At 42.3% G+C, this 17,397-nt stretch overlaps 1 protein-coding gene across 2 annotated transcripts in view; it reads left to right on the top strand.

Moving 5' to 3' along the window:
- Window positions 1–17,397, top strand: part of brinp2 (bone morphogenetic protein/retinoic acid inducible neural-specific 2) — a 76,811-nt gene that overhangs the window by 36,231 nt on the left and 23,183 nt on the right. For both annotated transcript variants that reach the window (XM_048256967.1, XM_048256976.1), the window contains exons 3-6: window positions 3,498–3,688; window positions 4,827–5,008; window positions 8,690–8,795; window positions 13,397–13,633. In XM_048256967.1, the coding sequence (XP_048112924.1) occupies window positions 3,498–3,688; window positions 4,827–5,008; window positions 8,690–8,795; window positions 13,397–13,633 (716 nt within the window). The remainder of the gene's footprint in view (window positions 1–3,497; window positions 3,689–4,826; window positions 5,009–8,689; window positions 8,796–13,396; window positions 13,634–17,397) is intronic.

Genomic DNA, 17,397 nt, shown 5'->3' on the forward strand with positions numbered 1-17,397 from the left:
CCTGAAGTCCAGCTATTCCTTGTGTCCATTATCATGGCAAGCCCACTGCATCCCACGGATACAGTTCATTTCCTATGGAGTGCGGCAAGGCGTGATAATGGACACACACAGTAAGAATAGATGGACTTCAGACGGGCCACGGAAAAGCACTTACAAGTTGTTGCTTGGCCTTTATTGCAAAACGATTACATCCACAGTGGCGTCTGTCCTCCCCACTCATCGCCACCAAATGTACACTACCGTTCAAAAGTTTGGGGTCACTTAGAAATGTCCTTGTTTTCATCATTAATGTTGTAAATGACTGTTGTGGCTGATCTTTAATGCAATATCTACATTGCCCATTATCAGCAACCATTCATCCAATGTTCCAAAGGCACATTCTGTTTACCAATCTGATATCATTTTAAAAGGCTAACTGAGAAAACATTGGAGAACCCAATTATATAAGCACATAATGTAATCTGAAAACTGATGCCCTGATAAAAAAAAAAAAAACAATGCAAGTAATTTCAGCTGATATTCTGTCTATAATGGAGTGGAATGGAAATGTCTAAGTGGCCCCAAACTTACGGTAGTGTATATAAACAATGATGCATGCATTTTGTCATTAATTGTCAGAAATATTTCAGAATATTCCTTTATTGTAGAAGAAGTGTAGGAGTCCTTTCTTGTGGGTTACAGATCATAAGAAAAAAGTACAAAAATAAATAAATACAATATACACAATAACAAAAGACCAAATAAATATGGAAACTAATGTTTGGACCCTAGTGTTTAAACCACAGGTCTCTGTTGGACTGGTGGCTTTTCTTGTTTGTCTGAGATCAGATTCAGAGAAGCACAACCAATTTACTCAGAGATGTTAGATAGCTGATGCATGAAAAAGCTGCATATTATTTTTCTGGTATGCTTTAAGGTGACTTCACACATGCATGATTCCCATACGGTGGCCGGCAGCTGATTGTTTGTATAATGTATCCAGGATTTATGTTTTTTCCATCAGTTCTTTTCACATTCAGTTGTTTATTTGACTACTATGTCAAATACATATATTTATCCCCCTGATTTCTCCATTGGTCGTGAGCCCCAAGATGCCAAAAGTGGAAAATCGAATTATAGCTTTCAGCACTGTGACTTTGTGTGCAATTAACAAGATTCAGTCTAATTCCAGAGAAGGATCAGAGTCTTTGCTATTCAACTCTGACAGGGAAAAAAATGCCCAGAGCCATTGGTGCACTGCACAATACATTATCCCATTTAGAAGAAATGTTCCAATTACGAGGAGGGAGGAAATGCTTATAAAAATCTCTTGCAGTGTTTCTTCACGTTTTCTTTAAAGATTCATGGAGGCAGTCTACCCTCTATCTGCCACCTTGTGATGAAATGTTTTAAGTGTCTCAAATTAGGCAGAGGAGAATATGGCCAGGCACCCACATTCTGCTGAGCATAGTCTGGTAGAATGCACCGCCAGCACCACAGCAACTGGGGAAAGGGGATGGCCACTAATTGGCTTTATTTTTCGACTTTTTTTTCTCCCCCATGAACCAAACTGCATGAAATGAGTCTTCCTTTGTGTGGGATAACACTGTATAAATAATGACTTAACACCTTCGACATTTATAGAGCCACATTAATACAGTTTGTGACATTCCTGCCTATGACGAGCATTATTTATGGCTCTGGAAAGAAAATAAATAATTAAAGAAAAAAATATATTTTAAGCTGCCTGTGTTACTGTTCAGAAATATGGCATCCATATTGCATTGATACATTGTACTGTATGAAGCAGGAATTGAGCTGAAGCTGGGCATGAGTGGAACCCACTTTGGGCTAACTAGGTTCCATGAAGTGACTCAGAATCCGCTGTTACATCCTGTTTCCTTCACTCCACTGTGCCGTGAAGAACAAACAGGGTTTCAGGGCGGCCGCTGCTCATGTTATATCCAGAAGGTCATGGTTATTTCACAACTCAAGAAATTAAATTACCATGCATGGATGTTTAGGAGTGACTGCGTGTGGGTCAAAATGTAATACCATTAAGTAAGTAAAGGCACTAAAGCAAACCTCTGCTAGGTCCATTGGACATCCAATGAGTCATTTGTCAACTACAAACAAAAATATACAAATGTTGTACTAAATAAACAAAAATGTCCCACTTCGGGTAAGTAACAATAATTCAGCTTTGACTGTAGGTCAGTGAGCAGTGAAACTGCAGAGGCATCCATGTTGGCCAGATGTGGGGAGTGGGGAGGCTTGGGGGGTTCATCCCCGTGCCGGTGCAGCAGACTGGTGGTGGAGCATTGGAGGAAAAGACCTCACAACCCCACAGAGCTGCAGGTGTGATCAGCTTGTGTTTAAAGGCCTGTAATTAAGTCCATCTATCATCATTAGCAAATGCATGGACAGCAGGGCCTTTCGCTAATGAACTCTTGGAAAACACTGCAGAAGGTTATAGGCCCGGTGGAAAATCTTTCCCACACGGACACGACGAGAATGCACTTCCGTGTTTACTCAGAATGCCTAACGAAAAGCTTGCCGTGTTGGTGGTTTAGCGTTTAGCGTGTGTCCTAATTGCCCTACATTTAGCATGACTCACACACACACAAACACACACACACACACACACACACACAAAGTGCAAAAGTTCAAAGTATGTGCTTCATTATCCAATTGAGCTCGTCATTGTCAATACTTTTTAAAAAATCTTCAATCATCAAAGTATTGCACACAGCTGTCATGAAGCCCTGGAGCAAGTCCCAGATTGACTGGCATATATATTTTCACTTTCCACATGAAGGTGACACTGCTTTATCATTTAGGATTTTACCATTCATATCTTGGGAGATGAGATTGTGGTGACCCAATTTCATGTGTCATTTGATTTCCTGCTTTAATCATGGTAAATAAATGTGTGCATACAAATCAGCGAAGGTCCTTGTAATGAGACTTTCATCAGCATTTCAAATACTAATGGCAGGTATCATTAAACAAAGTAAACAACATTTAGTATAAAAAAACAAAACGGCAGTATAAGCACTTTCCACTTTACTGGTGCAAAGGGGAAACTAATTTATGAAATTGGGGCTGGCTAACTTAACTGTCAGCAGTGATCATTCTGAGAGTATTTCATGGGAGTATCATATTTATGATAGAGGAGTATAACCAATCTCATCAATATTCAGAAGCATATTCTAATGCATATTAATACATGCTGAACTACTTAATGTGCTGATGTGTGCACTTCCTGACTTGTACACACGACTCATGCACGTACACAGACAGAAACATACACACACACACACTCACTCTCTCTCTCTCTCTCTCTCACTCACTCACTCACTCACTCACTCACACACAGAAACTGTACACATGCTCACTCTTGTGAACACACCAACACATTCATCAAACTACCTGCTCTAAATCAAAGAGTGGGCTCGAAAAATTCCCCACACAGCCAGCATCCAGATGAGTTTGGCCTTCTCTCACCTCTCTTGTAGGGAATTCAGTCACTGGAAAGTGAACAGCTTGGCCACGGAGAAAAGAGACTTCTTCAAGGCCCCGCTGCCCTTGGCACCCGAGTTCCTGCGCAACCTCCGGCTGCTGGGACGAAGGCCGACTCTCCAGCAGATCAACGAGAATCTGATCAAGAAATATGGCACCCACTTCTTAGTGTCCGCTACTCTTGGTGGTAAGTTCTGTTGGTTCTAATTCTGCTGGCGGAAGTAAAGAAATAGAATGGAGTGTGGTGAAAATGTGAAGTGTTGATGTTTGTTTTCAATACATACTAGTTCTAGGTAGAAATATCAATCACACATAGGATTCAGCCTGGCAATAACCTGGCTGTTGGCATAAGTGTTAAGAATACCATCTCAACTGTCTATGATATTAAATGATGATGAGCTGCCAATGAGGTGCTATGTGGTTGCTACTGTATGCAATGTCTCTTGTTGTCTCCGTTGGTCTCTCCCACTCCCTTTCTTGCCCCTGTCTCTTTCTCATTTAAATAATCAATTGGGCAAACTGTCCCACTTTCATTGTCTAAACATTCACAAAGACACTAACTCAGGGCTCTGGCACCGAGATATACATGCTAATTATGATGTCACTAATTGGTGAATATTCACACTGAGGCTGCAGAGTCTAAGTGACAAGAGAGATGAATGTAGTCGCAAACCTATAGTGAGCGCTGGTAATTAACGACTCAAACACGGCCAGGACTGCTGGGGAGACGAGGATGAGGATAATGACTGCATACTAATCAGATAGAGTCCAGTAACAATGCTCATCTGTGTCTGGGAAATGCAGGCGAGCCTGTGTTAGGCAGCCCGGAGGACCAGTGTCTCCCTAGGCCTGCACACACCGGGTCTTGTCTGGTCAGACTGGACTGTGCCGTTTGTTTTTTTTTTACTTTGAACACACAGAGGAAACAGCTTTCTCTCCAGGGAAAGGTCACAACGCATTGATCGTTAAAGATCCGTGCAGAGGAGATTCGGGTTCCCGTTTAAGACACTGGCGAGGTCACAGAGCTTCTCTGGTCAAGCATGGTAGCAGAAGTGGCGAGTCGTGGTAGCAGCAGTGGCAAAGTTGTGGGTTCAGATCAGTCTCTGAGTAAGTTTAGAAGTATTGTAGTGACATAAATATATGAGGACATTTATACTGACTTTAAACTGACAGAAGTAAGTTCTCTCTCTCTCTCTCTGTCTCTCTCACTCTCTCTCTCTCATTGTTTTGTATCTAAGTTAAGAGACTGAGTCAATGTGAACTGAGGTTGCAGTCAAGTCAAGGAGGCCTAACGCAGCTAAGTTACACCCTGTTTCTTTTCAAAGGGGAGGAATCGCTCACAATTTTCCTGGATAAGCAGAAGCTCAGCAAAAAGTCCGAGGGGAATGGCAACAGCTCAGTGGTCTCCCTGGAAATCCTGCACCAGTTGGCCGCCTCCTACTTCACCGACAGGGAGAGCACCCTGAGGCGTCTCCACCACCTGCAGATCGCAACCTCTGCCATCAAGGTAACGCAAGATGGAGCAATATTGTTATAAACCTTACCCAAGTTGAGAAATGAAGTAGCTTGGTTTTTCGTTGGGGGCCTGTTCTCCCTGTCGGGACTTATTGTCCGATAATGACCAGTGGACAATGCATTATCCCTTACTTGTCTTGCAAGGGTCTTGAACAGCTGTTCATTTGTGTGACTGGGGAAAGGCCATTTTGTGTTGTAGTGTGTATATAGTAACTTCCCTTCAGGGCAGGTTTTCTCTAACGGATTACACATATGGAATGCGGCACTGTTCCCACATTTATTGTACGGATACAAAAGCACAGACTTTCAACATGTTAGTACAATATTTCTGTATTTCCTAGTCTCTAAGCCATGTGCAGTATGATGATATTATTTTAAGGCCTGTGACTGTCCTTACAAGGACATATTGTCAAGTGGCGCTCTGCTGTAATAGTAGGCGGTGAGAGGGTCTGTCTGGATTGCTTTTTGTGTCTGATTTTGATGGCAGACTGGCTTTAAAATCTATTGAAAATATGCTTATTATTCTTGTCAGTTTAATAGAAAACACTCAAAACCTCCACACTGTATTTTACGCATTCATGTAGTAGTTATCGCTACAGGCAGTTTTTTGGTGGCCAACTATTGATTCTTTGTTGTTTTTCTTGTCTGTCTCTTACCACCCCAAGCCAGTAGTATGAATGCCATTTTTGTGGTGGAAATCTGTAGGGGCCCGCAAGTTGCAAGTTGAGGAAAAAGTCCAAAAGTTTGCTTGTCTGGAACAAGAGCATGAAGCAGAAGCTCTGCTGGGACATAATCATTCTGCCTCCAGGCAGGGGAGCCCACCATGCATATCATCCGCCTACTCTCACCCCATCTCTCTATCTTCCCTCTACCCCACACACAGCACCCACAAAGTGCGACTTTTCAAAAAGAGACATTTTCAAAGGTCTGTCAAAACGGAGGAAAAGTGAAAATGACTGTGGACAAAGCATGTGGCAGATTTGTTCAATTTCGCTGTCAGAGTAAAAAAAAAAAAAAAAAAAAAAAAAAACTGTTGTGATTGTCTTGAGTCTGAAACACAGCATGATAATGGAAGTGGGGAGAGTTAGTCGATGTGCTCCAGTGGTGTGGAGTCAGACCTTCACACATGGCTGTTTTAGTTGGGTTGGATTGAGGTGGGGTTAGGTGTTCACTGGCCGCAAAGTGGACCGATTTGCCAGGTGTGTCTGCCCACAGGGAGCCCATGGCATCCAATGGTGGACTCATCTGGGTACGTGTGTCAGTGTGAGCGCTGCTGATTAATTAGCTGCCAGGGTGATGCCGCTTTTATAAGAAGCCCATCACTAATGCCATTTAAACAGTCGATTGCTTCCTTTTAAATGGAAATGGAAGAGCTCTCAGGCTAGCTGCTTCTGTGGACATGCTAACAGAACCTAAGCAATCCTCGCCAGTTTTGCACATTTGTCTTGTTTATTGTTTATTGTTTATTGTTCTTAAGTCATGTGTGACAGAATAAGTCTTTATGCTAGTTTCCATGTAAATTTGTCATACATTTTTACAGTTGTCATAGAGTGAACATATTTGATCATTTACAATGTTCGTATGAACAGAGATGTCATCTGGCATGTCAGTTTTATCTTCGATTTTGACAGTGCAATTACAAGGTGGTTGCAGCAGTACATCTGATAAATGTGTTGATCACAGTTATCATCAAATCATTCCATGGCAGTCTCACAGAAATTAAATATTAATAAATGGATGATCTTTTCTGTCAAAGAAGATTTTCACACATAAATCAAAGCTGAATATAAACCTGTATAGCCGAATATGCATCTATCCCCTGTCCAGTGTTTGTCAACGTTAACTTTGGGAATAGCCTCTTTGTGCCGTTTAATGGGGTTGAATGATCCTGGTTAAAGACATCCTATGTAATTATATTACTTTGTCATAATGACAAGTTATTAACAGTAACCCTGAGCCTGACAAGGGCAAGGGATATTTATTAGATGGCCAGTACTTTAGCCTTACAACATGAAATGGCTCAATGGTATTGAAGGAATTAGCATACAGCATACATATTATTCATATGCCTGGCAGATGTTAATAATTAGTGGTGCAGAAATGGAGTGGATGCTACTAGTCTGCATTTATGGCATTTATGCTCCTTTATGCCAGTGTGACCTGAATTGACACCAATAACAGAGCAGAGATCAGACATGAAGTAGCTATTAGCGACTAGCAAAGAGGGGCCAAGGAATCTCTCACCTTGCCAGTTTCACAGGCTTCACTAAAGCTGAAACAGGCAGAGATTACCACCAATGCCGGTGACTGACGGCCTGATTGACGTTAGGTGTCAAGACCAATGAGGCGTCCGCGGCCATCCTCCCCTGTCCTTCCCTGAACCGGCGAAAAGCAGCGCAAAATAAGCGAGGGAAGGGGGAGGGGGTCCCTGAGTTGATGCTTGTGAGTCTTTAGCCCAGAAGTGCATCTGGTTGAGTCAAGTGCTATGCCGCTGATAAATGAGGCTCCTTGATATGCATTCCACCTGCAACTCAATTCCCTGCCAGCCGAGCTAATCACCCGTGAGAGGGGAAGAATGGAGCTGCAGAGTCCGCCTGGGTGGATACCTCAAGGCTCTCTCTGGCCTCGCTGAGGCGTTCAAAGAAATGTTCAGCCTCTGTTTCTCACGAGAATGTTTGTATGGAAATTGCAGTAAAATGAGCTCTTGGAACCAGCAAAAAAAAGGCACTTGAACTGCTTAAACAAAAGCCTTCTCATGAAATGGCAATGTATTTTTTGGATGGAAGAGCACCCTTTTAAACTGTGGCTGTGGCTGTGTACACCCAACCTTTAATGTTACCACTTAGCCAATATTATTGATTTTGCATCAAAAAGACAGAATCCTGTACACGTCTCTGACTTTCATGTCATCAAGTTTACTAGAGAACCCAAAATCAGTTAAACAGGACACACAATAAGCATTTGGAGAACATATGAAAGCACATAGAAGACACAAGCATTTGGAGAACATATGAAAGCACATAGAAGACACACAATAAGCATTTGGAGAACATATGAAAGCACATAGAAGGATGCATGCTATGTATTTCAGTGCAGTGTTTTCTGCATCTAATGACTTTGATAAACAAATGCTGTATAAATGGTAAATTAACCAATTGCCGTTTTAGAAGAATGTTTAACATTTCTATCAACCCTATATATACCCTTATATAAAACGATATAGTAAATACATAATTAGTTTTAGAGGGTTCATGGGAATGTTGTTATTTATGAAAATGTATATTTCAGTTTCACAGTGCCTGCACAAACTGCTATTGGTTTCTTCTTGTTAAGAGGCTTCATGATGACATCAATGGCACAGCATGATTCCAGCCTAATATTGAGTTTTTATGACTTCCATTAGTACTTTTCCATAGACAATACAGAGATAGGTCTGATAGATGATGAGCTGATGAGATGAGATGAGTGTGCTTGTGTGAGTGGTGACATTTATGTATTTGCTTAAACGGTTTGCTGTGGGTGTGTTTTCCGTTTTTTTTTTAATTATTGGTTTGTTTAAGACATCAACACACACCCAATCTCCAGCGTTTATCAGTGGAGAGGCGGGGGTGGGGGCAAACAGGTGCATGATGACGCCACTAATAAGACATTAAAATATCTCCCTGTTTCCTAGGTAACCGAGACCAGAACGGGGCCCCTCGGATGCAGCAACTACGACAGTCTGGATTCTGTGAGCTCCGTCTTAGTGCACAGCCCTGAAAATAAGATCCATCTGAAAGGCAAGCACAATTTCCCCCATCGACCACCACCTCTTTCAAATTCATCCATCTTTCCTTTCTCCCATTGTGCCCAATCACAGAACCCTCTAAAAGCCTGGCATTTCTGTGTGGCACTCTACTATCATTTCTGAAGTCTTTAAGAGTGTGCCACAGCCATAGCGATGGGTACCTTATAGCAAAGCCATAGAGTGTGGCTCAGTGTGCAATATGGCTTTATAAGCGGAAAAAAAAAACCCATGCCACGTACTGTATCAAGAAGAACTGAAAGCCTGTGTTAGTGCTTTTTGCTGTACTGCTTTATTGTTTCATTTGTATACAGAGGAGAATTCTTCCAGGGCTGGGCAGGAGAGACAAGAGAGAGCCAGAGACCAAAAACATCAGCGCTTAAAAGCAGCATCTCTCAGTGCTACTGACACTGGGGCAGCCTTCATTTTGATGAGGAGAACTTCATGGATGTATTTGTCAGACACGGGTGCCTTGCTCTGCTCTTCTGCCCCAGCAGCAGTCACAGTTCACAGGCTCTCTGATCCTGGCCTTTGTGCTGGCATGAGATCAGTGCTGTGGAGCTCACCCGTTAAGTCCATATCATCCATACTTTAGGACTATTGATTCTTCCCATCCCATCACATCCATCTCTACTAAAGCAAAAACAAAAATACAGAGAAAGGGTTTTAGTTACATAGTCATTTTTTCCTAGATGATGGCATGCAAAATAAGGTAGCGATATGTTTACATTTACATGTTTTATTTTACATTTGGTTTGACACTTGTGACCAGGGTAGGAATTTCACTGCGGCCACCTTGAGTTGGCCGTGAAGCCCCTTTGAAAATCATAGGTTTACAGGCCACGGTGGCCTTGGTGCCCCCTTCTTTCAATATTCTGCTTTGCGTCCTACTAATAGCGATTTTTATTTAGCCTGTGGCCTGTCAAAATAATATTAGCATTCACAGCGCAAATTAATTTAGTCGTTTACGCAGTGGAGAAAGTGACAGCGCAAGAAAGTGCGTCCAAATTCACCCATTCTTCTCAGTTGAACTACTCGCAAAGTAGCCTATTCATCACACAGACATCACAAGTATCACATGAAAGAGCTCTTTTTCTCAGCTTTTAAAGATGTTAGCCGATAATTGCTGTGTTGAACGGTTCGCGAGAAAAGTAAATAATATAATTCAATTTAATCATACTCTACTGAAGGTTTTGCGTCCATGATCTCCCCACCCATTCATCTCGGTGGAATACTTCACAAACCCTTCTTTTAACATATGACAACCCATTAAATCAGAATAAACAGCAGACCTTACCGAACACAAAGGTGTAAAGCAGCCCCCTGTACATTTAGCCGTTCCAGAGTAATCCAGTTTTGAATTTGCAGTAAATTTCGACATGCATGGATGTCTCCAAATTTGGGCTTTAAGTTTTACAATGTGTTTAAATTGTTCCACATGATTTCATAACGGGCCAAATACAAAATAAATGTTACAAATATCGCCTAGAGTAGCAAAGTAGCAAAATGCTAAGCATGCATCTAGGCTATTTGAGTTTCTTAAAGCTGAGCTGTGCTTAAATTTAAATTGTTCAATACATGATTTCATAGCAGGCCAAATATAAAATAAATGTTATATATAGCCTAGATATCTGTAATTATTAGATGATCAGATGATTTGCAGTTCTATGTAATATGTCATGTTTCATGTTTTTGTAATGTTTCATACAGTGATGCAGGTCTACTGCAGTGAATAGGCTAAATACAACTTTGACCATTTTTATAGCCTACTACTGTATAGTTAACTTTGGCCTTGGTGCCCTGACATGTGGCCTTTTGTGCCCCCCACCAAATATGCCCAACTGAAGGCCAAGTGGCCTTGCCCCCAGAATGGTGAAATTCCAAGCCTGCTTGTGACAGTGCATTGCATTCTGATCTATTGTGTTCCGAGAAGTATGACAATGAAGCACCACTATAGAGTCTACAGGTCATTACTACCTACTGCTAAGGTTCATTACACCCATAACCCTCTACAATCTTGAGTCATCCGTCACTCTTGTCTTGTTTCTCCAACAAAATCAAATCCACTTACTTTAGATGTAGTGTCTTCCATTATGCTTAATTCATACAGCAGTAAAGTCACAACACAGCAGAGGCATGATGAGCACACACACAGGGAAAGAAAAGGGGCAGCAAAATAAAAGACTTTAGTCCCTCTGTCCAAGCTCCTACTAATTGTACATTTCTGCAATGCCACTTTCCAGCTGTTTCTTCACATCTGACATTTAAATCGCCTGGCCCACTTAACACAACCACCTCCTGAAGGGAGTGCCCCACAGCAGCCTGAGACTGTCCCTCAGACTACTGTGTCTACTTTAATGAGCTCACTGAATGACTAGTTGTGCATGATTGTGTGTGTGTGTGGTGACTGTGTGTGTGCGTGCGTGTGTGTGGTGACTGTGTGTGTGTGTGTGTGTGTGAGAAAGTGCTTATGCCAAGAAACAGAGAGGAAGAGAGAGAGGAAGCAAGAGTGCCGCTTTGGCTACTCCCCATTGTCTGTTTATTTACTGATGTTCAGAGGGCTTTCTGTGATTAACATATTCACAGCTCTTTCTGAGGCCACAATCTAGCCATTAACACACAAACACACACACACACACAGGCACAATCATGCACACAACACACACACACACACACACAGGGGGTGTTAAAAACGTTTGCTCACAGTATATACCAGTGAAGGCGGAAGAAGCTTGGAGGAAAAGTAGTTCTCATTCTGTCCCTGTAGATGCAGTGACGGAGGAGCGCAGGCTAGAATGACTGTTATTTAGCTGTCTCCGGAATGAAAGCCATCCAAGTCAGTCTCTTTTGTGAGCCTCCCCTCACTTTTGGCAACGTCTCTGACAGAAGCCATGGCTTGCAGAGGAAAGACTAGGTCTAATTATGTCTCTTGTTTTTCAATGATTCAAAGTATAAATACCAAGGAACACATCATACATATTCATATCAGGGAGAGAGAAAAAATAAAAGGCTCACATTACTGAAAATAAGGCGAGGAGATTCATTCCCTCTTGAGATGTGTCAAATCTGCGTGAATTGAGGGTAGCAGCTTTGGAGATAAAATAATTATAAGGTGCCCAACACCCCCAAATGAAATCTGATACAAAAATCCTTGAGGAGGAAAAAACTGCCAAAATTGCTTGAAAGGATGGACGGAGGTGTGATTTTTGAATATTTAGCCATTCCAAAGACACGGATGGATTACTTGTTTCCTCCTCCCATTGGCAGCTCTATTCAAATGTTACATAATTGTGTCACATAGCACCTAATAACGAGTGCATGCATCGCTGATCTGATTCCTGCTATCTTAGCAGATCAACGTGTAAATGTTAGAATCCACCCACCCTCGCCACCTCCCCCACCACTCCAGTGTCGCCCAGATGTCCGGGCGAGCGGGCAGTCGAGCGCATGCCTCAGCTGTGGCCATGACTCACCAGTGTCCAGATCAGTGTCATTCCACGACAGTAGTTTATAGACAAAACAACCTCGCTAGTGAGATTGTTGCTCGTTACACATCCCATTACCCAATTACGCCAGTCGCATGCCAGTCCACCGTCCCAAATATAACTCTCCGAGTGGATGCGGCCATCTCTTTTGGCGTGACCTATTTTGGTTTCCATTTGCTGTCTGGCTCCCGCTCTTCTTGCTAAAGCACACTCAGGGGCGTAATTGAGTTAGAGAGGGATCCCTGCTTCTTTGTTATCTTTGTGTGTGTGTGTGTGTGTGTGTGTGTGTGTGTGTGTGTGTGTGTGTGTGTGTGTGTGTCAAATATCTATCTTGTGTATATAGGCTGAATTCTCCAGTACACAGCGTGTGGAGAACAATTTACTGTAAGGTGGCGTTATCATGATGGAAACATTTAAATCAGACTAATTATGCTGAAATCCATGAAACTTGTCTCATTTTGTACTAACCTTAATTTCATACCATAGGTCAATGGTATGAAATTAATCATATCAATCATGTACAGTCTAATGCATTAGCACACTAATACCTCACTTATAAATTGATTTAAGTGCATACATAATTAATTATTTTTAGATTACATATATACATATATACTCTGACACTCATGTGTGTGTGTGTGTGTGTGTGTGTGTGTGTGTGTGTGTGTGTGTGTGTGTGTGTGTGTGTGTATGTGTATGTGCGCCTGTGCATGTCAGTATGCATGTACTGTATGTCAGAATAATCATTTTAAAATGAGTAGCACATAAAATATTCTAATAGCTATGGCAAGTGTCCTCACAGAAAGGTTTACTGTAGGTCTGAGCTCTGGAAACCGAGACCAGAAATCACTTACCAGGCCCTTCAGGAGAGCCTCGCATTCACTCCACCTCCCACCTCCTCATTTGCACTCAGAAAAGGGGGACAAGAACAAAGTAACAAAAAGCTCCTTTAGGGAAGTGAGCTGCAGACTACCTTTCAGCATGGGACAAATGTGCTAATGAGGGGTCTATCTGTGTCTCTGCACTGCTTGATTATATAACGCGTAATAATGAGCTTCCCTCCCGTTTCCCCCCTGTGTGTGTGTGTGTGTGTGTGTCGGCGCGCGTTCAGGCCTGCAGGATGTGCTGCCCGAGTTCTTGCGGAGCCGCTTCGTGGAGGCGGCCCTCAGCTACGTGGCGTGCAACTCGGAGGGCGAGCTGCTCTGCCACAACAACGACTGCTGGTGCCACTGCTCGCCCAAGTACCCCGAGTGCAACTGCCCATTCGCCGACATCAAAGCCATGGAGGAGAGCCTCCGCAAGAGCAAGGATGCCTGGGCCAATTCCAACAATGAGTTCATGGGGTCAGGTAAGCCACAGGTTTTTTCACCTTTCACCTCTCCCACGGAGTCACGTCTGTTCTGCTCTGTCTTTGGCTTTTGTTGGAGATTCAAAGTGGTTTGTAGGCCAGGTCTCTAAGGTATTGACAAACCTGGTGCCTGTATGATGCCTCCCCTTGCCCTTCTCAGCGATAGAACTGTTGGTTCAGTTTATCTGCTTCCTTAGATAATGCGTTATTGGCTTATTTTTTTTGAGTGGGCGAATATCTGCTGAATTAAAATAGGTAATGCATCACCATGCAGAGATGTGTCTTTTGTAGCCAGGGCAATTCACAAGGATAAGAAGACTAAATCTCCCAGGGGAGCCTTTGGAGTGGTTGTTATATTTACCTATTTGTTGTTTACCTTCTTCACATTCTCCAAGGAATACTCATGTGACAGCACAGGTAGTAGTAGCACAAGTAATAGAAAGTATGAACATAATTTCCTCAAGTACAGAGAATTCACTACTATTTTTAGTTGTTGGTTTGGTGTACGCTTTTGTTGGACAGCACAGACTCTGGACTGTACTTGAACACAACTCACTGAAGGTCCAAAGGAACTATTTTAGTCATGCAGGGATCGGTTGAATTTCACTGAGATAAATTTGGGTTGACATCAATTGGTGTGTGTGTGTGTGTGTGTGTGTGTGTGTGTGTGTGTGTGTGTGTGCACGCGGGCATTTCGGAGAAAGACAGACAGCGAGATTTATAGAGCGAGAGACAGACAGGAAGAGAGAGAGAGAGAGAGAAAGAGAGAGAGAGAGAGGAATGATTGAGATTGCTGGCACATCATGTTTTCCCCTCGCCCCGGTGCTTCCCCCATCCAAAGAGCGATTCAATCGGCGAGATAAACCCTCACTCTGTCTCAAAAGAATCCCCTGGCCTGTGATGGGGCATTAATGAAAGCAGCTCAAATCCTGTTAACTGTGCCGCGGCTCTCATCGCAGCGCCTATCTCTCCCGAGCAGGTGAAGAGCTGGGCCCAGCACACTGCTCGTCCAACCACAGCACAGCAACAGCAACAGCACCGAGCAGAGCAGTTTTATTTACCTAAAATACACCGCAATCCCCTTACTGCGGCATCAAAAGGCATGAATGCGCCGAGGAGACATCCATACCTAAACTCAGTCACAAACTGAAGGGAGATTAGAAATTTCATGTGCAATCAGTAATATTTATACCACAGTTGGTTCTGTTTATGTAATTACATTAGACAAGAGGTATACCATGAATACTGATAAGCAATATAGAAATGGAACAGGAATACAAATAGCAATATATTACTAATGAAAGAATATAATGATATACGGTACGGAGCTGAATTCTTGCTTCCTCGTTTCATTCACCCTTAGGATCTGCATACTATGCATACATTACAGAGGTTGTGCCTAGTTTTGATTACAGAATTAGACCTTCTTTCATTCACATTCTGCATAGTATGGATACATTAGAGAATTAGACCAAGCTAGGTCACTTCATTCATAACATTTGTATTCTTTCTGAAGTATGTTTTGCTCTCTCTAATATCCGGAATTTACTAAGAGGCATAGGGACTGTATGAAAGCCTATTTGAACGTGGGGTATTTACTGTGGATGTGTGGTGAAACCCAGTCATTATTTGTTGATCTTGTGTGTGGTAAATTATCTATTAGTGGCATACCATTTGTGGATTATCTTGTGCGCCATCTGAGCCGAGTACAACATTCTAGTTTTAAATCAATTCTATCAACAGGTCATCTCATTATGCTCTGGTAGTAGGTTTTCTCTGAAGATACCAGTATGAATAAAACATTCAAACACAAATATACATCTTGAAAAAGTCCATGGTATCTATAGGAGCATTCAGTGAAGCTGTGAATTCATGATGCTCATTACAGTATTTATCAACCGCTTACACACATTTTCAAAGATAGATACTGTAGATAGATAGATAGATAGATAGATAGATAGATAGATAGATAGATAGATACACACACACACACACACACACACACACACACACACACACACACACACATACATACATACATACATACATACATACATACATACATACATACATCCTTTATTGATCCCCAAGGGGAAATTCAAGGGTCTCAGTAGCATACAGACATCACACACAACATGCACTTACAGCAGAAATGGTAAACATAAGTATAAACGTATAACTAAACTCCACTGTACAATAAAGACAGTAGAAGATAAGAAAACGAACAATACTAAATACACTATATAAATTAAATTAAGAAAGTCCAATGTGCTTGAGGGTGATCAAGCATAAGACGCTTGTAGTGACAGGGCCGGGACTGGTAAGGTGCTAAAGGGAGTGAGTGTCATGGTGAAGGTGCAAACAGTAGTCCAACCATAGTCCTTAGTTATGTGTGCATGGCAAGGTGCTCAAGAGAGTGAGTGTCATGGTGAAGGTGCAAAAAGTAGTCCAACATTAGTCCAACAGTGCAACAGTGCAAGAGTAAGGTCTAGAGACCAGCATAAATAATATGGACAAATAGGAGAGTAAAGTATAATGTAGACAAGGTAAAATAAAAAAACTATTTCAGTGCAAGAACAGGTTGAGGTAATAGGGTTATAGCCATTCATTCATTCAGTATTGTAGCAGAAGCCTGACCGCAGCCATTGATCATATGTGCTAATATAGCATGAAAAACAGTGTAGCAGTAAAACAGTAGTGAAAACATTAGGCTGTGTACATTAGTAAAACAGTAGTAAAACAGTAGTAAAGCAGTGGTGGGCAGTCAGTACTCAAACATGGAGAGGGTGGAGAGGCAGACAGACTTAGCAGAGAAGTCTGTCTCTCCTCTTCCCTTTAGTGAGGCATTGAACAGTTCAATGGCCCTAGGAACAAATGACTTCCTCAGCCTTTCAGTTGTGCATGGCAGTGAGCGAAGTCTCCAGCTGATCAAGCTCTTTTGGTTTTTGATAGTGCTGTAGAGCAGATGACATTCATTGTCCAAGATGTTGATCAGTTTGTTTATGGTCCTTTTGTCAGATATTGTAGTGATGCACTCCAGTTCAGCTCCCACTACAGAGCCAGCCTTCCTTACCAGCCTGTCAAGTCGCCCCGCATCCTTCTTCTTTGTGCTTCCTCCCCAGCATACCACTGCATAGAAGAGGGCGCTGGCCACAACAGACTGATAGAACATCCTGAGGAGCTTGCTGCACACATTGAAGGACCGCAGCCTCCTCAGGAAGTACAGCCTGCTCTGTCCTTTCTTGTAGAGTGCATCAGTGTTGGCTGACCAGTCCAGTTTATTGTCCAGGTGGAGACCCAGATACTTGTAGGTGCTTACCACCTCAACATTGACCCCATCAATGGAGACTGGTAGCAGAGCGGGCTTAGACCTGCGGAAATCCACCACCATTTCCTTGAAGTCTTTGAAGTGTTGAGTTGAAGGTGATTGAGTTTGCACCACTGCACAAAGTCCTCCACCAGGCTCCTGTACTCCTCCTCTTGCTCCTGCTCTCTGTTCCTTTTTTCAAAACTCATAAATTCACATAAATTATCTGAAAAGTAAGCATTTGTACAACGGAGTATTAGGGCCACACATAAAGAAAAAAATATTTTTGCCATGGCGAGATTAAACTCGACATGTTGAATTTAAAGTACTATATTTTGTCTAAATGATGTATGTCTATCGTTGTTGCACTCAAAGTTGTTGCACTCGAAGTTGTTTTCAATCCTGGTTGTACCCTACTTTGGAGCGGTTGTTCTCTCTCCAAACTTTATTCTCAAAA

This window comes from Alosa alosa, chromosome 1, assembly GCF_017589495.1.
Source record: "Alosa alosa isolate M-15738 ecotype Scorff River chromosome 1, AALO_Geno_1.1, whole genome shotgun sequence".
NCBI classification, from domain to species: domain Eukaryota; kingdom Metazoa; phylum Chordata; class Actinopteri; order Clupeiformes; family Clupeidae; genus Alosa; species Alosa alosa.